The 21,257-nt window shown below is 50.4% G+C and overlaps 3 protein-coding genes across 7 annotated transcripts in view; all 3 read left to right on the top strand.

Annotated features, from left to right (window-relative positions):
• The window catches only part of CRTC2 (CREB regulated transcription coactivator 2), an 8,481-nt gene extending 5,728 nt beyond the window's left edge, over positions 1-2,753 (top strand). The window contains exons 11-14 of the mRNA XM_072427878.1: positions 1-335; positions 423-497; positions 1,077-1,221; positions 1,462-2,753. The exon at positions 1-335 is cut by the window's left edge and continues 487 nt beyond it. Coding sequence (XP_072283979.1) covers positions 1-335; positions 423-497; positions 1,077-1,221; positions 1,462-1,652 — 746 coding nt within the window. The 3' untranslated portion in view covers positions 1,653-2,753. The remainder of the gene's footprint in view (positions 336-422; positions 498-1,076; positions 1,222-1,461) is intronic.
• A 2,049-nt stretch (positions 2,754-4,802) lies between these two features.
• Positions 4,803-14,339, top strand: DENND4B (DENN domain containing 4B). The gene is made up of 24 exons (XM_072428655.1): positions 4,803-4,990; positions 5,513-5,612; positions 6,292-6,605; positions 6,682-6,934; positions 7,126-7,195; positions 7,558-7,791; positions 8,255-8,336; positions 8,613-8,757; positions 8,866-9,041; positions 9,120-9,205; positions 9,706-9,921; positions 9,995-10,140; positions 10,209-10,348; positions 10,585-10,775; positions 10,893-10,915; positions 11,098-11,361; positions 11,437-11,634; positions 11,837-12,024; positions 12,148-12,274; positions 12,526-12,768; positions 12,917-13,016; positions 13,293-13,461; positions 13,746-13,810; positions 14,001-14,339. Exons 3-24 carry the CDS (start codon positions 6,310-6,312, stop codon positions 14,144-14,146), a joined length of 3,558 nt encoding a protein of 1,185 aa, XP_072284756.1. The 5' UTR covers positions 4,803-4,990; positions 5,513-5,612; positions 6,292-6,309; the 3' UTR covers positions 14,147-14,339.
• A 1,809-nt stretch (positions 14,340-16,148) lies between these two features.
• The window catches only part of GATAD2B (GATA zinc finger domain containing 2B), a 19,541-nt gene continuing 14,432 nt past the window's right edge, over positions 16,149-21,257 (top strand). Inside the window, exon 1 of one of the 5 annotated variants that reach the window (XM_072427483.1) lies at positions 16,149-16,290. Coding sequence is in view for 2 of the 5 variants with exons in the window: in XM_072427480.1 (XP_072283581.1) it covers positions 16,498-16,523 (26 nt within the window). In the remaining 3 variants the exon portion in view is untranslated. Of the gene's footprint in view, positions 16,291-16,314; positions 16,524-16,699; positions 16,733-20,580; positions 20,682-20,997; positions 21,150-21,257 lie in introns of those variants that run through there. The other 4 variants (XM_072427480.1, XM_072427481.1, XM_072427482.1 and 1 more) reach the window with 4 other exon arrangements.

Below are 21,257 nucleotides of genomic sequence, written 5' to 3'. Positions count from 1 at the left end.
ACTTGCAGCAGACCTCCCAGGGAATGGGCAACTCCCAGCAGCACTTGCAGCAGACCTCCCAGGGAATGGGCAACTCCCAGCAGCACTTGCAGCAGGCTATGCCTCAGTCCCCCCAGTCTCAGCAGCCTTACAATCAATCCCAGAATCGTCTGAGCCACCAGTCGAAGCCATCGTTGAACCAGCAGCTCATTATGGACTCTTCCCAGAAGGCTTTGCAGCAAACCTCCTACAAGGAACTTCCTGACCTCCAGTCTGACATTCAGAACTTCTCTTATCAGCAGATATCCGAAGGCCTCCAATACCAACCCTTCCCGGGGGATTTCCAGCTGGGTAGTGTGAGTATCGGGGCAGGAATGAATTATATTGGGCTACCTGTGACCCCATTCTGTATCCTAATAGCAGCCATCTTGTTCTCTCTGCAGTCTTTGCTCAGCAGCCTGTTTGATGAATGTGATCTGTCGCTTCCCATCCAGCGTACGGGAGCGCTGCCCCAGCAGGTACCGCGCATGTTCACTTTAATGAATACTATTCAGCCTCAAATGGCCAATATATAATATTTGGGAGAAGCTGGCAATAAATAGCTAGTGAGTGGGAGGGGCTGGGGTGCACAGCCAGTCAATGGGCGTGGCTGGGAATAGGTGGCCAATAAAGAGGAGGAGCTAAGTGTAGAGGATCTAAAAAGGGAAGGGGGCTGGGAATAGGTGGCCAGTAAAGGGGAGGAGCTGGGAATAGGCAGCTGGTAAAGGGGAGGAGCTGGGAATAGGTGGCCAGTAAAGGGGAGGGGCTGGGAATAGACAGCTGATAAAGGGGAGGAGCTGGGAATAGATGGCAAGTAACGGGGAGGAGCTGGGAATAGATAGCCAGTAAAGGGGAGGCGCTGGGAATAGATAGCCAGTAAAGGGGAGGCGCTGGGAATAGATAGCCAGTAAAGGGGCGCTGGGAATAGATAGCCAGTAAAGGGGAGGCGCTGGGAATAGATAGCCAGTAAAGGGGAGGAGCTGGGAATAGATAGCCAGTAAAGGGGAGGAGTCAGGAATCGGTGGCCAGTAAATTGAAGGTGTTCCCTTTGTTTCCAGTTTGAGCAGTGTAATGTGATGGAGGGCAGACGTCTGGGCCTGACGGGGGATTATTCAAACATGAACAGCGGCACTTTCAGCTCACCAACCTTCAAGAATAAGAATTGCTTCCGGCACGACCCCATCCCCGACATCATCCTTACAGGTATGTGCCACCGGCCCGCACCATCAATTGCCTTACTAGGCAGGACGCCAAGCCATCTGATTGGATGTAAGCATTAAATATTATTGGTTAGGGGTGGATCAACAGTTTATAGCCACCTCAAAGAGGATTGTCCAATCAGACTGTGGGCTGTATGGCCATTTACCCCCCATTCACAGGGCTGAATTCTGATTGGTCAGTGGTGGGGTAAAAATAATGTATTTTTGCTTTTCTGTTCCCCAGCGGTGGATTCTTCTCCTGGCCTCTCCAAGGAGATCACCACGGCACTGTCCTCCGTCCCCGGCTTTGAAGTGGGGGATGAGCTGAACATTGAGCCTCTGACGCTGGACGGACTGAACATGCTAAGTGACCCGTATGCCCCACTGACTGACCCCCTGGTGGAGGACTCCTTCCGTTCTGACCGCCTACAGTGACCCCACTGGGGCCATTCACACAGCTTTGAGCCAGATGGATTGACAATGAAGGAACCAAATGGACAAGTGTCATGTGACCATGGCGGGAAGCTAAGGACTGCCCTCATCACTTGGCTCCGCCCACCACACGGATCCTGCAGCCGAACTTGAACACAAGCTGTAAAATATTGTAAATCTTTTTTTAAATGCTAAAAGAAGAGAAAATCTATTTACTGAATTTATCTATTTTATTACCCCCGAAGCTGGGAAGAGTGATCGGAGCGGCGGGGAAATCCCAGACATGGGAAACTGGGAGGAGGCAGCAATGTTTTATCAGGTTTCTGTCTGTTGGGGAAGTTTTCACCCACTTCCTGTCCCTTTGCCACATCTCCATCTGGGAGCACTTGTTGCTGGGAAAGGAAATGGGAAGTGGGTGTCACCAGGAATTGGGAGGGGTCAGATCACCTATGATGGGTGGGGCAATGTTTCCTCCCCCCCACTGCAAACTTATGCCACTGAGTCATGTGACCCAGGGGAGGAGCCAGTATTATGTCTGACCCCTCCTTCTGGTCTTGGACCCTCCCCTTCCAATCTCAGGTCTCATCCCCCCTATCTGTCTTGAGTTCTCTCCCATTCCAATTTTGTCCTTCCAGTCTTGGGTTTCCCCCATCCAGTGCTGGGCCCCTCCCCTTCTTCCAGTCTCAGGGCCCCTCTCCTTTCTAACGCCATTCCTGAAACCCATTGCTTACTTGGGTTTTAAAGGGGGGGCTCTGGTGAAATAGTCTGTGATTTGCCCCTCTCGCACACATTACCCTCACAGACCCCCAGAGCTCCTGCTGAATGATGTGCAAGAACAGAGCAGGGAGGGCGTTCAGGGTTTCTCCTGTCCAGCTGAGCTGTGATTGGCTGAGTAACCACATGAAGGTGAACCATAAGGATTGAATTGATCTATAGGGGGCGCCCTGTAAGGATTGAATTGATCTGTAGGGGGGCTCCGCCCCGGTTTCTCTCCCCGGCAGACCTTGTACAGACGTGACATTTGCTTTTTTTTATGATGTATAAATGTAAATATTTGTACCAAACTTCTCCTTTTTATATAAGAATAAAGAAATATCAAATCTGGTGGAGCTCCGTCTATTACTGGGCTGTGTCTGAGGGAGGGGCCAAGCCTGACCAATAGAAGGGCAATTATTACTGCTGGTATCCTTGGGGTTGTTTTCTCTTACTTCCTGTTCCAGTGACCCCCCCATATAAGATGTGATTGGGACAGGAAGTGAGGTGGAGGAGGAGGAGAGGTGGACGGCTCCAAGGCTGCAGATATTAATAAAAACCCCAATGATCTGGTATCTCATCCTAAAGGAGGCTTCAGCCCAATGTCCACATCCAGCAACGGCCTCTCCCTATCAATACCACTTTCCTTTCATTCTGATCTTATCAATTCAATACATTGGGAGTTGCTGATCAGAACAAGCATGTGGCTAGTGAAGGCAATGGGAAAGCTGAAGAATCACAATGACAAGTAATGGTTTGTAGCTGGGATCAGATTGTCAGGATATAAAATCTCAATAGCCTGCCATGGATTGTATTTGTGCAGAAGAGCTGACATTCATCATAGCGGGGCCACGGATTGCAGCTGCAGATGGATTCTCTAAAGGACTCACCAATGACACCCTCATCCATGGGGGGTATATTCTGGTGCAGAAAGGAGGAGAGTGGGGCTTAATCTCAGAAAACAATGCCGCTACTGGCCAATAGATGGCAGCAGCATCGAAAGCAATCAGACTGATCCGTCATAGCGCGGACTCGCCAGCAGAGGCCGCTCCTCTTTACTCATACGCAGAGAAGAGACGTCCCCTTCCACCGCCGCATCTCTATGGTGACCTGCAGAAGCCGCTCCGTCTGAAGCTGCTATCTCTATGGTGAGCAGAGACTGACAGTGCCGAGCCCAGGTGACAACAGTGCATGCAATGTGTTTACAATGTGTCAGTGTCGTGTCAGTGCTGTTTAGTATACAATGTGTGTGTCTGTGTCATGTCAGTGCTGCGTGTGTAACATGTGTGTACTATGTGTGTGTTTACAGTGCAGGGGACCCCTGTGGCCCCTGTGTTGGTGTACATTGGGGCCCCACACATTGCATAGGGCCCTTCTCTCTCTCTTGGTGTGTAAAATATAATAATAATGTTCTGTATCACACATTGATGGGGTCAGACGGTGACAACAGGACAGTCACTGGTCATATGTCCATCCTGTGGGGTCACCCATCCTCCTATAGGATTAATAAAGAGGACCTGTCTTTACCCCCCAAGCCTGCCTGTATATCTGCCCGCCCTCCGGAATGATCGTAATCTGCCTAGCTATTTTTATCTTTTGTGATATTTGAAGCCCGGGGGGTCCTGGAAATCTCGGACAGGAAGTGACAGCTGTGCAGGGTCCTCCGTCCATTCCAGGGCAGAATACGGCAGGCGAGTGGGGAGGATTGATTGGTCAGCGCACTGCAGGCATGCTGAAATCACAACGCTGGCCGGTTCAGCATGCCACCAGTGCAGCTTTATAGATCCTTAAAGTAAATCCCATGGTGATCCTGCCATAAGGGTAAATGTTCAGGCACGTCCTGTTATAGGGTGACAACATTCTGTTACTGTCTCTTAATGGTGCCCTGTGTTGTCACCCTGCCACGATGGCTTCCAGTGGGGGCCAATTCTACACCCATTACACAGACATGGCTGCTGTGGTCACCATCGTTATACCCGTCATGAGAAATTCCTGGCAGCCATCACTGGGGGTCACACAGACAGGAAGTGGCTGCAGGAGAATCAGCAAATACCCTGAAATCTGCCTTGTGGTCTGCGGCGGGTCCTGCACCCCCTCCCCCGGGACTCATTATACCCTGCGGGCACATTAACATTCTGCGCACTGCGCCTGGCACTTGCTGTCCTGCCAGCTGAGGGGACCTCGGACAAGGCGGCATTATTGGCAGGGCCTGCACAAGGAGCCGCTGTTCTCCCTCCAGCAGTCATTGATTGGAGAGCCGGGGGGCACCGTCTGTGCAACCATAAGCGACCAATCAGAATGTCCCTGTAGAAGGGACCTGTGTGTGTGAGGGACGCTCTGCGTTGTCACCCGTGCCCATTACCCATAATCCCTGCAGCCGCTGATTCGGGGAGTTGCACGATACAGGAAGTGATTTTGCTCAGCACATAAATCATCTTCCTGTCCAGCTTCCTGTTTTCACCTCTTTCTCTTACTTTTCACTTTCTCCTCTTCGCAGGCTGGAACGTTCACTCGTCTCTGCCTCCATCCGCGATTCCTCCTGTTGCTGCCCGCCTGATGCTGAGCGCCTCCTTCAGGACGAGTTCCAGGTACCGAAAATACCCCCAGTTGTCACGGCTTTCTGTGCCCATTGTGAGGGAGGGGGGTACCACCATCCCTGTGCTGGGTTCCTGGGTGTGTATACTATTACCCCTGCAGCCTTTGGTCTGGTCATGTGACATGTGGGGTCCTCCTCATTTTCCCTGGCGGATCCCTGATTCCTGAAGGAAGGGACCACATGATGAGCACAGGGCTTCTATTGGCAAGCTCCCTGGGGGCGGGACCCTGACACCAGGTGTCATACAACCTGGCAGAGAGTCTGCAAGGTGCACAGCTCTGGAGATCAGGTGAGTACCTAAGGTAGGTTATGTTTTTTTTAGACAAGCCCCCCTTTATACAAGGGTTGTGCTGGGTGACAGAATTCTGTAAATCTTAGGACTGGATGGACAGAGGTGCAAATCCATTGGCCTGGATATCAGCTATAATCTGCATGGATTTGTTTTTCCTGTCTTGTTCCTGATAGGTGTAGTTATCTGCTTACTCTGATTGGCTTTGTCCCCCTTCCTCCATAGGACCCCCATCTCCCCTTACATGAAAAGCCTTCCTGTCTGGCACATTGGAGGACCCCCTCACACCCCTGGGAGCCCATGACTTTCATTCTGATCATTTCAGGTGAGCGGGGTTTATAGCTTCTGGCCCCAGTGGGGGCTAATATGGGGGGTGAGCACAGGAAGTGACAGATGATGTACGGGGGCATGTAAGTGGGGAGCACAGGAAGTGACTTGGAGGTGATGGGGAACACAGGAAGTGACACAGAGGAGATGGGGAGCAGAGGAAGTGACATGGGGGAGATAGGGAGAACAGGAAGTGTCGTTTTTTTTTAGCTTCTGGCCCCAGTAGGGGCTAATATGGGGGGGTGAGAGGTGAGCACAGGAAGTGACAGATGATGTACAGGGGGTTGGAGGAGATGGGGAGAACAGGAAGTGACGCGGAGGAGATGAGGAACACAGGACGTGACACAGATGGTGTATGGGGGGTTGTAGGTGGGGAGCACAGGAAGTGACATGAAGGAGATGGGGAGCACAGGAAGTGACGTAGAGGAGATGGGGAGCACAGGAAGTGACGTGGAGGAGATGGGGAGCACAGGAAGTGACGTAGAGGAGATGGGGAGCACAGGAAGTGACGTGGAGGCGATGGGGAGCACAGGAAGTGGAGGAGATGGGGAGCACAGGAAGTGACGTGGAGGAGATGGGGAGCACAGGAAGTGACACAGGGGGATAAAGGTTCAGACCCCTTTTTGAGCTGGAGTTCCCTTTTAGATGGATGGCAGTTGCTTTCATTCTCATTCCAGTGCCAACAACATGCGGCCATGATGGAGGAGGGGCCCCCAAAGTTGGTGGATTATTTTGTACTCGCGGGTCTGACCCCATCATCGAAGCCATTGGAGGATGAGAACCTTCCCAGGCTGGCGCGCCCGGCGGAACCCATCACTGATGTGGCTGTCATCATCCGCTCACTGGGCGAAGATGTCCCTCACGGGTTCACCTGCATTGAGCGGACCCCCGGGGGCCACAGCGCCGATCTCGGCACCAGCCTCCTCACCAACCAGCAGTTGTACCTGTGCTACCGCCGGGGGAGGGACAGGATGCCCATCACCGAGCTGGGGTAAGATAGGGGTCTATGCTCTGTATATGGGGGTCCATCTCCTCCTCCCATAATGCATCTCTCTCCCACTTCTCAGGATCTATTATGAGGGAAAGGAGAGTCTGAAGCCGGAGTTGCAGATTTTGGAAACCACCCCATACAGCCACTCTGCCAACCTGAGCTCCGGAGTGCCCGGGCACCCCAGAACCTTCCTGACCTTCAAGAGGGCCCCCGAATCCCTCGGACTGAACACCCTGGGTGTGATGGATATCTGTATTATAAATCCCAGCAAAGGGGAGAGCACGCCCCATACCTTCTGTAGGGTTGACCGAAACCTCAACACCAGCATGGTGAGCACTGGAACATCCCCAAACATACTGAATGGCGCTGACATATACTGTGGTTCTGTACAGAGGAGCTGACACTCTAATACCCATCCACACAATGTTTTTCACTTATACACCTTGTGATGATGATGTCCAGGAGGAGGTGGTTGTGCTTTCTGTGTATTTTGGCTAAGTCATGTGACATCTTTTTGCAGTTTGGCCCCGCCCTCTTTCTGTGCTACAAGAAGGCCATGGCAAAGACGCACAGCCTGGTGTATGAAGCAGGTCAGTGTGTTGGGGGATGGTTATAACTTTCTGTATGAAGATTTGTGAAATGTTTTGTATGGCTGGGCTGTGGTTCCTCAAAACACTTTAGTACTGGCAGTCTCCTCCCATGAGCACTGGCAGACCCCTCCCATGAGCACTGGCAGACTCCTCCCATAAACCGAACTAAATGCAGGAGCAGCTAATCATTTTGCTGCAGCCAGAGCTGAAGAAAGATTCTGATTGGTTGTCATGTGTGTTGCTCTTATGTAGTGTCTCTTCCCGAGTTGGGTTCAATGAACTCTCTATTAGGGCCCCTGAGGTCCACGCACAAATAAAGATTTTCTGTGGAACGTTATGCAGACAGCTCATTTCCTCCACAGGGGTCATCAGCCGATTCCCGGAGACAGACAGCGATCTGTTCCCATTCCCAGAGCTGGTCCCTATGTTCTGCCTTCCGATGGGGGCCACCATTGAGAGCTGGTCGCTGAAAGCCAAGTACCACCTACCTGTCTTCTCCACCTTTGTGCTGACCGGAGCGTCTGGGGACAAGGTAAGTCAGAGTTTTCTCTGCCCCCCCATAGGCAGGAAATCAGGAGGTGGATTAAACTTTGCATAGGCAACGCCCACATGTGACGCTGAAGCTCCATGATTGAAAGAATGGATAGAGCAATAAGATAATGGGCGGGGCCAGGGGCTGGATGATACTAGATCGGAGGGCGGATTTAACGAAAGAGGAAGCCGGGGGGCATAACTAACGAAGGGGAGGCCAGGAGGGGTATTTAACGAAGGGGAGGCCGGAGGGTGGATTTAATGAATGTGGAAGCGGGGGGCAGAACTAATGAAGGACAGGCGCAGGAAGGGGGGGGGGGGGGGGGGTATCACAGAGCAATAAAACCCAATTCTAGTATATACAATGTGGGGAAACAACCTGCAGTTGTGCTTTGATTCTGCCCAGGGGATTTGCCTCCCCTTCCTGTCTCTGTGACACCCAGATGAGAGATGAGAGGGATGGGTTGTCACTGGGACAGGATGAGTGTTAATCTAATTTGTAAATGATTCGGTTTCGTTTTTCTTATCTAACGTGTCATCTCCATCCTCAGATGTCCCCGTATGACAATGTCCTCCTGTGTCAGCCCGTGTCTTCTCCCCTGCCCCTCAGGTGAGCCCAGAGGTCTCCTTTATTACAAATGAACATTTCACGGACAGGTATTGCAATAGCTGGGGAGGGGGGGGGGCAGTCATTTGTGTCCCCTGGCCTTTTTGATTGGATAATCTCCTATACGTTAGCCAATTGCTGTCCGGTAGAAAGGCTGATTGGATAATGCGGGCGGATCTTATCATATTGTACAATTGGGTGTCCCTGCTGTGGGGGAGGAGGGTAATTTTTGCCTGTGCACTTCCTGCCGCCCCAGTAACCTTCCTCATTGCTTTGCAGCGGGGCGAGCTATGTGACGTTGCTCCAGAACCTTGGCCCGGAGAACGCGGTGACGTTGCTCCTTTCTGTCCTCACCGAACACAAGCTGCTCATTCATTCGCAGCGGCCGGACGTCCTGACCAGCGTGGCCGAGGCTTTAGTGTCGGTGAGTGTCAGCCATGTTTGTGTCTCACGCCCACAGCTATATAAGGGTATAAGTGTACCGTAATGGCGGCCATATTTGTTGGTGAGGTATGGCCTGTTCTCTCTGCAGATCATCTTCCCTCTGCGATGGCAATGCCCATACATCCCTCTGTGCCCGCTGACCCTCGCTGATGTGCTCTGCGCTCCGGTGCCATTCATCGTGGGCATCCATTCCAGTTACTTCGACCTCCATGACCCCCCGCAGGATGTTTTGTGTGTGGACCTGGACACCAACACCCTGTTCCAGTAAGAATCTTCACCCTTCGTCATTATCGTCATCAATCATCGCACACTGAGCTCATCGTTCATCTCTGTGTCTTTCAGGAGTGAGGAGAAGAAGATGTTACCTCGTAAACCCTGCAACGTCCTCCGGAACTGCCTGAGCGACCTCCACAAACAGCTGGATGAGAGTGAGGGCCCTGCTTACTTCACCCCTGTGCCTGCTGATTGGTGCCCCGTGCCTGCTGATTGGCCTGTCTGTCCAGATAAGGAAGGGATTCTTCACTGTAAGGTCTGTGAAAATGTGGAATCGGCTCCCTCAGGAAGTAGTTTCAGCAAATTCTATAGATTGCTTTAAGACAAAGCTGGATGACTTCTAGAAGCACAGAATATAACTGGGGATTAAGGATTTAAAGTAAAAATAGCAGAGACTGCTGATCCAGGGAATATCCGATTGTCTCATGGAATCAGGAAGAAATTGTTTCCTCTGTTGAAGCAAATTGTACCAGGGATTTTTTTTTTGCCTTCCTCGGGACCAACTATGTCTTATAGGGTTTTATATCTGGGATATGATTATTTCTCTAGTGGTTGGACTTGATGGCCTTATGTCTTTGTTCAACCTAACTATTTTGAGTGATGCTTATATTTCATTCATTATGTAGTTGATGACCCTCTATTCTCCCCCCCGCAGTGTACAACAAGCCCATGGAGGAGGCTTCTCTGGAGTTCCTGCTGAAAGATTACGATCTGATCTACGGACGGCGGACACAGCTGGAGCTGGACGTTCGGGCTTCCTTTCTGAGATTCATGTCCTGCTTATTCAAAGGATACCGGTCCTACCTTCTACCAATCACACAGGCACCCTCAGAACGTACACGGGATTCCAGCAACCTGTTCAATGTGGAAGGTATGAGGAATGAGAAATACGAAACCTGCGTGTATGGATAACAAAGCATGACGCAATTCTTTTTCAATCGCAGGCTTCAAGAAATCCAGGGACCGAGCTCACCAGAAATTCTACTCCCAGCTGGTGAAGACTCAGATGTTTACTCAGTTTATTGAGGATTGCTCCTTTGTTAATGAGCGTCACGCGTCTCTGGAGTTCTTCGATAACTGTGTGGAGAAGGTAATGACAAGTCTACCCCCCTCCGCCCTGATATCTGAACTCCATGATTTGTAACATTCGTGTCCTAGGTCCAGGTAGATGGGGAGAAGATGGAAGATCTGCACTTGGTGGAGCTGGATGAATCTCACCGCAGCGAGCACACCGTTTTCATCATGCCTGCCGAGGAGCCGATGGACCCCCATGGCATAGAACCACCAGCCCAGTACAAGTGAGCTTTTGTTCTACCATCCTGATGCATTAACTACCAGAAATCATCTTTATGTCTTTATTACTGTCCTTGTAATAGAGATGAATCTCTGTGATCCCAACCCTGCCCATTGTATACATTCTTTCTGTCCTGGTGATACAAGTGAAGAGAAATCTTCCCAGACTGCACCAAGGTTCTAATCTGTCCTACTTGTATCCAGAACAAGAAAGAGTTCCTCTTTAATTTCCGCTCCTCAGGTATGAAACCTTCCCGATTCTACAAAGGGATCTGTTTGAGCTTCCACAGGATCTACTGATGGCGCCCCCTGCTCAGTCAAAAACCAGTGCACCCAGCAGCCCTGCACCTCGAAGAACGAAGCAGGTAAGTGAAAGAACGATGATTGGTTTGTCAACGTGTTCTTGTGACCCCCCCATTCCTCCTCAGCAGGGCTAAACTCAACATTTTTACATTACATAGATGGTAGACAACCCTCATAGACAACCCTTCTATATAAAGTAAAAATGTTTGTTTTTTTTTAAAAAGGTGCAGCACCGCCCCCTTTAAGTCTTGATCATCGTGGCCTTGGCGGTCAAGACTTAATGGGAGCACAGAGCGTCCTGGGATACCTACATCACGCATCCCAAGAGACTCTGGCTGCTCCTTCTGCACATGCCTGATCTCGAACATGTGCAGAAGGGGCATTTTGTCCACCAAGGGCAAAGAGATGCCGATCTCATGCATGCGCTGTGAAATCGGCTCTCTTTTTTTTTTTTTTTTTTTTTTTTTTGTTCTTCCAATTTCATTGTTTTTTCCCCGGGTGTTCCAAACACTCTGACTGTCCTCTTATGTTCTTTAGAATATTATGTGAGGGATTTTATTGCATTCTACTTACTTCCCTCCTGCAGGTCTGTTACCGTATTCTGATGCAACTCTGCGGTCAGTACGGGGAGCCGGTGTTGGCTGTTCGTGTGATGCTGGAGATGCGTAAAGCTGGGATCGTCCCCAACGCCATCACCTATGGTTACTATAACAAGGTACAGAGTGCAGGGCTTCATCTATATTATATATCCTTGTGATTGGTTGTGTTTAATGCTCTGCGTCTGTCACAGGCTGTGTTGGAAAGCAAATGGCCGTCCAAGAGTCAAAGTGGGAGACTGCGCTGGGCCAAACTGAGGAACGTGGTTCTGGGTGCTGCCCAGTTCCGCCAGCCACTCCGAGAGAGGCAGCCCAGCTCTTGGTCTGAGATGAGAAGTGAGGAAGCGTCAGTCAACTGGTCAAAGGGTGAGAGGTCCATAGCTGTTCTTTTCTGATGGAGAGCAGTCCTGTGGAACTGTGCCTGCTGATAGGGACAATGCCAGGCTACTTTCTATGTGTGGTTTTAATTCAAATGACATCATCACCCTCACCCTACCTCCATCCTACCCTTACCCTACCCCCACTCTACCCTCATCCTACCCTCACTCTACCCTCACCCTACCCACCCACACCTTACCCTCACTTAACCCCTGAATACTGGGAACACCCCACATGTCCAGCTGCTCCGTCTGTCCGGCCTGTCACTCTCTCATCTACGACGAGGACATCATGGCCGCCTGGACCTCCGATGACTCCAACCTAAAGACTGTGTGTTCATTCTGCGGGCAGCACTTTGTACCCTTCCTGAACGTCAAGATCACCGACCTGCAGAGGCAGCGGAGGTAATGGGGGGGAGCCCCATGACAGGAAGTCCCAGACGGGGACACAGGAAGTAATAAAAACCTGAGCTTTCCCTAATGCATAGAATCCTCCACCTTGGTAAAATCTCCATATTGTACCCACAGCGCGTCTGACGTCTCTACCGATGGCGCCGCAATGAGTCACGGACCTGTTCTGAGCGACCGCTACCAGTGTTTGGTTCTGGATGATGAGGAGTCTCGCGGTCAGTGTAACGGATTCCCGAAAGTCCAGGTAGGATCTGTGGGGGGGTTAAATGATATGAAATATGGCTGCCTGGTGCTGGGTGCTATGGTGCTGGGTGCTATGGTGCTGGTGCTGGGGTCCTAGCGACACATCACATCATGTGACTGCAATGCTGCAGTCTGAACACTGGGGGGAGAGGAGACTGAGGAAATGCTTTCTCTGGCTTGCTGCAAGAATGATGACCCAGCCAATGTCACTGACTGGCATGTGACCAGGTTGTGTCTCCCTTTGTTCTGCAGCATCGGCCCAGTGACGTGGACTCGGAGATGGTGACGGTGGCTTATCTGTGTCCCCTGGTGCTACGGAAGGAAGTGGAGAGCCTATTGGAGAACGAAGGGAGTGAGTTCCTGTCACAGCCAGAATTAGTGAACAGCCACCCAATCATCTACTGGAATCTAGTGTGGTACTTCCAGCGATTGGCACTGCCCAGTAACCTGCCGCAGCTCATCCTGGCATCCAAACACGTGTGCCACCCGACACAGGTAGGCAGAGATTGGCGACAACCCCTTCCTGTTGCTGCATTGGCATCTCTTGCAGGTTGGCGTGACTCCAGTGTCTGATGGTGGTCACATGACCCAGTCCATGGTATTATATGAAATGTGTGCTCACCGTGCCTTTTTATCCTCGCAGATCCCAGAAAACCCTCACGTAAGTGTGCGCTTGTTATGGGACATCCTGGTGCAGGACCCCGACCGGTGGCCACCCATGTATGTCCTCTGGAAGCTGCACAGTGAGTATGGAGGATGGATGTGAATGTCTCAGGTGAAAACCTTTAAATATTATTCACCTTGTCTTTAGTTTTCACAACAGAAGAGTTTAGAGACAGAACCCCTCCCTCCCCATTCTCCTGTATTTGGATTATTCCGCTCTATACCTCGGAATGGGGAAGGAACCAAATTGGGAAGTGTACGGGGGGGCGGGGGCTGTAAATTCTGTCCCTATGTACACTGCCCTAGCACAGTGAATGCAGCACCCAGCCATTAATAACCATTGTCTCCTCATACAGGGAATCTTCCCACACACCTCCAAGGCTGGCGCTCCCACTCACACCCCTTCACCCTGGAGTTCCTGGAAAAAGTCCTCAATTTCATTGGGCTATTTGAGGTCCATAAGGCCATCAATCTGATCCTCACCGTCCTACAGGAGCAGAATTCTCCTCCTCAGATCCTGCAGAGGTACAGCAGAGGCTTCCTTCCTTTAGAGACTGCAGACATGTACAGGAGACGGTCAGAGACTGCAGACATGGTACAGGAGATGGTCAGAGACTGCAGACATGGTACAGGAGATGGTCAGAGACTGCAGACATGGTACAGGAGACGGTCAGAGACTGCAGACATGGTACAGGAGATGGTCAGAGACTGCAGACATGGTACAGGAGACAGTCGGGACTGTTTTATCATGTAAATGATGTGATTTATGCAGTTTCCTCTAATCTGCTTTTCCTCTTCTCTACCTCTAGGGGGATCTACAGGGAAATGTTGCTTCTCACATTGGCTGCTCTGGGGAGAGAACACATGGATATAGGTAAGTCACCCCCAGCCTCTTCCTTCTCTGACCTGCTAGTTGCTGATTGATATTTATACAAGGGGTAACTTCCAGCCAATCAGGGAGGTGCTGCCATGGTCGCAGAGAAGGCTGCAGATAACAATAGCTGATGGGGCCCCGGGGATTATTATGAACTGGAATTTAAATTTTATTTTTCTCTTCCCAACAGCCGCGTTCGACAGCAAATACAAGACTGCGTGCAAGAAGCTGGGAAACTCAATGGGGAAGGAGGAACTGCGCAAGAGGCGGGCCCTGCTCCCCGGGGCCAAAGCCCTGGACTGCCGCAAGACTTTCGGTAGTACACTGGAATGTTAGGCCCCGCCTCCATTGCTTGCTCTTTTGAAAGTGCAATATTTTAAAAGGGAGGGAGGGAGGGGTCGCCATTCTCATCAAAGACTGGATTGGCCACCTCAGCCTGACACAAAGGGAAGAGCAGAGTGCAGAACGGTGCAGTGTGATGGCAAACTGGCCTTCCTAACTCCGCCTCCTTATCCTCGCTGCCCGCCCACTCACGCCCCCCAGGAACCGTAGACACCATCATAGATTGTGAAACCAACACATCTCAACGAACCCAAGGCAAGCCAATAAGAAGTGCCAGGAATGGAAACGTCCAGCATTATGCCCAGTCCTTGTAGCATTTCAATCCAATGTTTGTACTGTGAAAACTGAGAATGCCCAATTTGTTCCTCAGGGGCGGGGCAAGATGCCAAAGGAAATTTTTTTTTCAGTATTAAGAGACCAAGAGGAGCGACCAGGCGGGGTTCTGGTTAAAGGGGTCTTCTGGGTCCCGTAGGGTCTTCTAAACATCCTATTTGCCTGGCAATGTGGGGGATTAATACTTTAATGACTTGCAGCAAGCAAAAATCAGGAGAGAGTGCAGGACAGCCGGGCAGCTGGCATTTCAGACTCAAACAGTTCTAGATTTCCTATAGGATTCAGGTTTTCATGGTATCACTGATTCTAAAAGAGTCGCCTTTCTCCTCATGGGTGGGGCTTGACAGATAATGGATGATAAGATTCTATTTATTTATTGTGCTGTTCCAGTAAATGAGACGTCCTTGCGTCCACCTTGCAGTATTATTTTGGATAGGGGGAGAGGCTAACTGCAGACACCTCCCCCTTAATTTTATTTACAGTGGAATATTCTATGGCTGGCCACACACCTAAAATCTGATTGCACAGTCTGCCAGAGGAACTTGTGAGAGTCCGCCTCTGCTTAGTTTGCATCCAATCATCTGCTGCATTTCAAGGCTGTTATGAGATTGTCCAATCAGATTGAGATGTGGGTGTGGTCAGCTGTGTCCACATGAGACTGTGATAGGGTGGAAGAGACTGGCTCCGCCCATAGTAGCATCTTTGTACAGTTTTTTTTAATGAATGGTTCCAGACATAAATCTCATTTTTATTGCTCGTTTTGCAGATTTTAATCTGTCGGTCACATGTAAAGGATCTTCTGTGTTTTACTGCCTGGCTCTGGGTACCCCTCACCTGTCGTGTTCAGTAATTTTGGGGGTTACACTTTGGAGCTTTTTATGTGTCGGACATTGCTGGAAATAAAAGTATTTGCTTCATTTCTGCTTGTCGTGTTTTGGTTCAGTGGGTGACACACACCAATGTGGCTTGGAGGGGTCACCCTGCCTCATAGTGTCATCTGGGGGCTTCTCATAGGGTGAATCTGGGCTGTGCAACCTCCCTCTTCACAGGGGGCAGGGCTGCGAACACAGGCTGATATTTGGGGCCAATCAAAGGGCTGATATTGGTTGTAGGGCAGGAGGGGTAGTGTTGCTGGGTATTTTGGTCAGAGGGAGTGGCATTTTAGGTGGGCGGAGCATGCTGTAATGTGACAATGAAAACCTGCCTGCATAGGCCCCACCCACACATATTGTATGCAAATACTGACTTATCTCAAGTCGCTGGTTTACCCCAGAATGCACAGGGGCTGTTTATTGTTCTGTGGCTCCCATTAGGCCCCTGGGGGCCCCTTGAGGTTTTCTTTATTATGTGGAGGGGACCGGTCTCAGTCAGTGCTGTCCATAGGGGGGTCCCCAGTTCCAATGCGCAGCACAGTGGTCACATGACCAGCTCACACTGCTCTGCACTATTAAGAAGCCCAGGATCCCTGCAATGGCCATTCAGACTGTCACTGAGCTCCGCCCCCTGTCACTCGATATCTGCATAGTACACTGATTGGTTCGATTACCTGTCTGTCACATTCAATACCCACCCCATGCGTCGCTTCTCCAAGGAGTCGCCAATCCCATTTGACTCCGCCCTTAAAGCCCCTCCTTCCACTAATGACTGATTGCGCGCCACCTCCCTCCTCCCGCCGCGCTCTCCCAATCCTTTGCCTCTCCGCGAACTTGCAGGCGGGGCTCCGCCCACTTGGCTCTCCTCCAATCAGAGTCATTGTTTGTGGGTGCCGCAGCCAGAGCCGCGAGGAGCCCGGATACGGCGGCCAGGTGAGCTCGGGGATCCGCGGCCTACAGCGGGAGAGCTGTGAGGAGAGGGGGCAGATAGAGCCAGGAGCCGGGATACCGAACGCGGCGCCTCTGCGGGGCTCCAGAGAAGTGCGCGGGCCGACGGGTTCTGAGCCTGACAGGACCGGGGGAGGGGGGCAACCCGGCGAGGCCTCCCGACCATCACCGTGCGGAAAGTATCGGCCGATAATGACGGGCAGAAGGCGGGGAGCAAGGTATGGGGAGCACAGACAGGACACGGGGGGCCTTCTATGGGGGGGTTACAATTGGGGGGGTGCAGAGAATTTTCGGGGGTCGTATATTAGCGGTAATATTTATAGGGGTGTAGGATATATTGGGGGAGGTGTAACATATAGGTGGGGGGTTTAGGTTAATGTTGGGGAAAGTATCGGCCGATAATGACGGGCAGAAGGCGGGGAGCAAGGTATGGGGAGCACAGACAGGACACGGGGGGCATTGTATGGGGGGGTTACATGGTGGGGGTAATATATGGGGGCTGTAGAGAATATAGGAGGGGTAATATATAGGGGATATAGGGTATATTGGGGGTAATATATACAGGGTGTGGAGAATATTGGAGGGGTAATATATAGGTGGGGTGGTAGTGTATATTGGGGCTAATATATAGCGGGTTTAGTAAATATTGGGGGATAATATATAGGTTGGGTGGTCGTGTATATTGGGGGTAATATGTAAGGGGTGTAGAGAATATTGGGGGGTAATATATAGGTGGAGGGTGTAGAGTATATTGGGGATAATTTATAGGGTTGTGTGGGGGAGGGTATAGGGTATATTGGGGGGTAATTTATAGGGGTGTAGATAATATTGGGGGGATTATATATAGGTTGGTGTAGAGGGTATTTTGGGGGTAATATATACAGGGTGTGGATAATATTGGGGGGTAATATAAAGGTGGGGGGTATAGGGTAAATTGGGGGGTTATATATAGGGGTTGTAGAGAATATTGTAAGAGGTAATGTATAGGTGGGGGGAATTTGGTATATTGGCGCTATAGGCGTGTTGAAAATATTGGGGGGTAATATCTAGGAATGTAGAAATTTTTTGGGGGGGTTGGTAATTAGGGTGGGGGTATAGGATATATTGGGCCTAATATATAGGAGGTCTGAAGAATATAGGAGGGGGCAATATATAGGTGGGGTGTAGGGTAAATTAGGGGTAATATATAGGTGGGGGTGTAGGGTATATTTTGGGTAATATTTAGAGGGTGTGGAGAATATTGGGTGGGAGTGTACATTGGGACTAAATACAGGGATGTAGAGAATATTTGGTGAGTTATATATAGTTGGGTTTATATTGGGGGTAATATATAGGTGGGGGTGTAGGGTATATTGGGGCTAATATATAGGGGTGTATAGAATATTAAGGGGTAATATATAGGTGGGGCAGTATGTTATGTTGGGAGTAATATATAGGGGGTAATTTATAGGTGGGGGTGTAGTGTATATTGCGGAGAGGTATAATATATAGGTTGGGGGTGTAGGGTATATTTTGGGTAATATTTAGGGGGTGTGGAGAATGTTGAGTATAGAGAACACTGGGGGGAGGTATATTATATAGGGGAGACAAGAGAACACAGGGGGGGGGTATATTATATAGGGAAGTATAAAGAACACTGGGGGGTATATTATATGTGGGAGTATGAAGAACACTGGGGGGGTATATTATATAGGGGAGTATAGAGAACACTGGGGGGGTATATTAAAGAGGGGCGTATAGAGAACACGGGGGGGCACAGTAATTAGGGAAGTATAAGTACTTCTGTAGGTCATAGTGAACAGGGAAGTATTGAGTATCCTTGGGGCTTAATATTTACTTGGGTATAGAGAATACCGGGGGGGGGTGTACAGTATTTTCCCCAGAATTTTTTAGGCTGGGTAGGAGGAAGCTGTATGAGGTTGGTGGCCCCTGTATTGTGACCTAACTTTTCCAGATGGTGGCGGAGATCCCTGGGGTATATATCAGTGAGTACAGATAAAATTGGGGAGTATAGGGGGTGTTTGGGATATATAGAGAGAAGTGAGGGAATCCTAAATTAGGGGGGCTGTGCAGAATATTGAGGAAGGGGGTAATGTATAGGGGGAGCTGAATTATATAGACAGGGTATATAGAGAATACTATTGAGGCTCCCTATCTGTCTAGTAGTGTACAGTGGCACCACAGATAGGGGGAGTCAGAAGGATCTGAGGGGGTGAATACACCTGGCTTTGAATTATAAAGAGGGCACATTTGCATTGGGGGTCACAGTGTGGGGAAGTCAGCTTTTTGTCATGAAACATCTGCTCCAAGGACCTCGTAATGTGTTGTATAAAGGGTGCTTTTGTGTCGGGGGTCTGTGTATCAGGGGTCTGTATATCGGGGTGGATTTGGGGGGTCTGTATACCAGGGCCCTGTGTATCAGGGGTCTGTATATCGGGGTGGATTTGGGGGGTCTGTGTATCAGGCTCTCTGTATTTCAGGGTTCTGTATATCAGGGGTCCTGTGTATTGGGTCATCTGTATGTTTGTGTGTATTGGGGGGCTGTATATCAGGGGGTTTGTATGTCAGGGTTCTGTATATTGGGGAGTCTGTATGTCTGTGTGTATTGGGGGTGCTGTCTGTTTAGGGGTCTGTAGGTTGGGGGGTCTGTATATCCAGGTCTGTATGCCAGGTTTCTGTATTTCAAGGTCTCTGTATATTTGGGGGCTCTGTATGTTGGGAGGTCTGTATATCGAGATTTTCTGTATATTGGATGTATTGGGGAGTCTGTGTCATGTGTATTGAGGGGGTCTGCATATTGATGTGTATTCAGGGGTTTGTATGTTGGGGGGTATGTATATCAGGGTGTATAAGGGGGTCTGCATATTGGAGGTTCTGTATTACAGGGGGTCTGTATATTGTGGTGTATTGGGGGATCTGTATATCAGGTAGTCTGTATATCAGGTGTATTGAGGGGTCTGTATGTCGGGGGTCTGTATATTGGAGTATTTTGCGGGGTCTGTATACCAGGGTGTATTGGAGGGGTCTGCATATTGGGGGTTCTGTATTATAGGGGGTCTGTATATTTGGGTGTATTGGGGGTTCTGTATATCAAAGTGTATTTGGGGGAGGCGTCTGTATATCGGGGTGTATTGGGGGTGAAGGGTCTGTTTATCAGGGTGTATTGAGGGGACTGCATATCAGGGGGTCTGTATGTTGGGGGGTCTGTACATCTGAGTATTTTGGGGGATCTGTATATCAGGGTGTATTGGGGGGAGGGGTCTGTATATCGAGGTGTATTGGGGTGAGGGGTCTGTTTATCAGGGTCTATTGGGGGGGTCTGTATGCATTATTAACAAAAGCAGCTTTATTTATAAGGTCATGACAGTCCTGTGACTTTTCTGAGTTAATGTCGATCTGTCGTATGTCTTCCCCAATGGGGAAACCCCAATATTTCTGCATCTCTGTGTAGGGGTCTGTATGGTCCCATTATGAGGGGCTCCCACCATCCCCGTGCTTGGTTTCGGGAGTCTGTTCACCTGTAAGAGGCTCTGTTTTGGGTTCCTTTGGTGCAGGGCTGCGAGCTGTAAATATTGGGGTCACCCTGGGCACATGGAGGGGTCACCAGTTATTGGGGCATGTTATGGGAGCCGGGGTACATACAGCGCCTCCTACAGATACTGCCCCATGTATGTCAGCTTTACACAATTGTACAATCGGAGTCACATCATGAGTTACATTTTCACACATTTTTTTTATTTCGGGGGTATTCTCCATCATCAATCACCCCCAATTCTGTATATAGGATAGAGGGGGGGTCAGAGGTGAAAGTTTGGCTTGGGTCCAGACTGCGCAGGGTGGGGTTGTATCCCTGGAGGGGGGCCATTTATGGGGGGTATCATTCGCCATCCAAATTAAAAAAACAGCGCTAATTTGGTGTCCAGAGGTTGTAAACCGGCTACAACTGGATTTAACCCCCCCCTGTCCACGCTGGGAATTCTGGGTAAAAGTATGCATCCCCCCTCTCCCCCCCCCCCTTCTTCTTTCCTTATTTTTTTTCTTGCCTTTTGTTTAATTTCAGCGTAGGGTTATGATTGGTTGAATGGCATCCGTGTGCCCACTCTTAGGGCAGGCGTCCCCGGGAAGGAGGAAAAGGGGGGGCCCACGATTGGTGTCACACTGTCTGTGCCGCCTACCCAACACAATCCTTACATCCGAAATAATTATTCACCTCCCCCCCCCCCCCTTTTTTTTTTTTTCTCCCCGTGTCACTCGTCTTTCTCTACCTTAATATCTGCGACCCCCTCGTCTCTTTTCTCTCCCCCTCCCCAATTTTCCCCCAACCCTATTTCCCCCGACCCCCTCCTGCCGGCACCATCTCAGACAGCTGGATCTCTGTGAGTATGCTGCGGAATGCGATTTTGGGTTGGGGGGGGGAGAGATCACCGTCGTGCCACAACATAAAAAAATCAGCACATCTGCCGTCTCGCCGCAGGCCGCACTCTGGTTTCAGGTGAAATGGGTTCTTTTGTTGGTACGGAGATTGGGGTAATTCCCCCCCCCTTCTTTTCACCCCCCTTTATCCTTTTCCTTTCGCTCCGGCTCTGTGAATGGGGCAAGTCAGCTGACGGTGGCTCGGATTGGCTCGGTGCCACTGCGCCGGTGCACAAGCGCGTGCGTCCGTGTAGGTAGAGGCCTGGGGCTGGCTCGTGTTATGTGAACGCACGGCAGGCCTGTGTCACATCAAACCTGGAAAAGAAGGGGGGGGAGGGGGGTTTTGCGTTTCCTCCCCCTCCCCACTCAAAAGGGGAGGGGGGATCTTTTTGGGCTGTCTGGCCCTTTGGAAGCCAGTCATGCTATGCAAGGTAAATGCGACAATCGAGCTGCCGCTTCTGGGGTTTTTTTTTTCCTATTTCGGGATAGCGGGGGCGCCATTGCATTTTTGTTTATTTTTGTGCTGCGTTACGTTCCCC

Source organism: Pyxicephalus adspersus, chromosome 12, assembly GCF_032062135.1.
Source record: "Pyxicephalus adspersus chromosome 12, UCB_Pads_2.0, whole genome shotgun sequence".
In the NCBI taxonomy this organism is placed as follows: Eukaryota; Metazoa; Chordata; class Amphibia; order Anura; family Pyxicephalidae; genus Pyxicephalus; species Pyxicephalus adspersus.
Note: the sequence above shows the minus strand (reverse complement) of the source record. Positions and strands in the feature narration are given on the sequence as shown.

What these genes read in the sequence shown, in the direction of transcription:
- DENND4B (XM_072428655.1), top strand. Translation starts at nt 6,310, where the DNA reads ATGATGGAGGAGGGGCCCCCAAAGTTGGTGGATTATTTTGTACTCGCG. An exon ending in AGGTGGATTAAACTTTGCAT is followed by an intron (nt 7,792 to 8,254) that starts AGGCAACGCCCA and finishes GTTTTTCTTATC; the next exon opens with TAACGTGTCATCTCCATCCT. An exon ending in ACGTGTGCCACCCGACACAG is followed by an intron (nt 12,769 to 12,916) that starts GTAGGCAGAGAT and finishes TTATCCTCGCAG; the next exon opens with ATCCCAGAAAACCCTCACGT.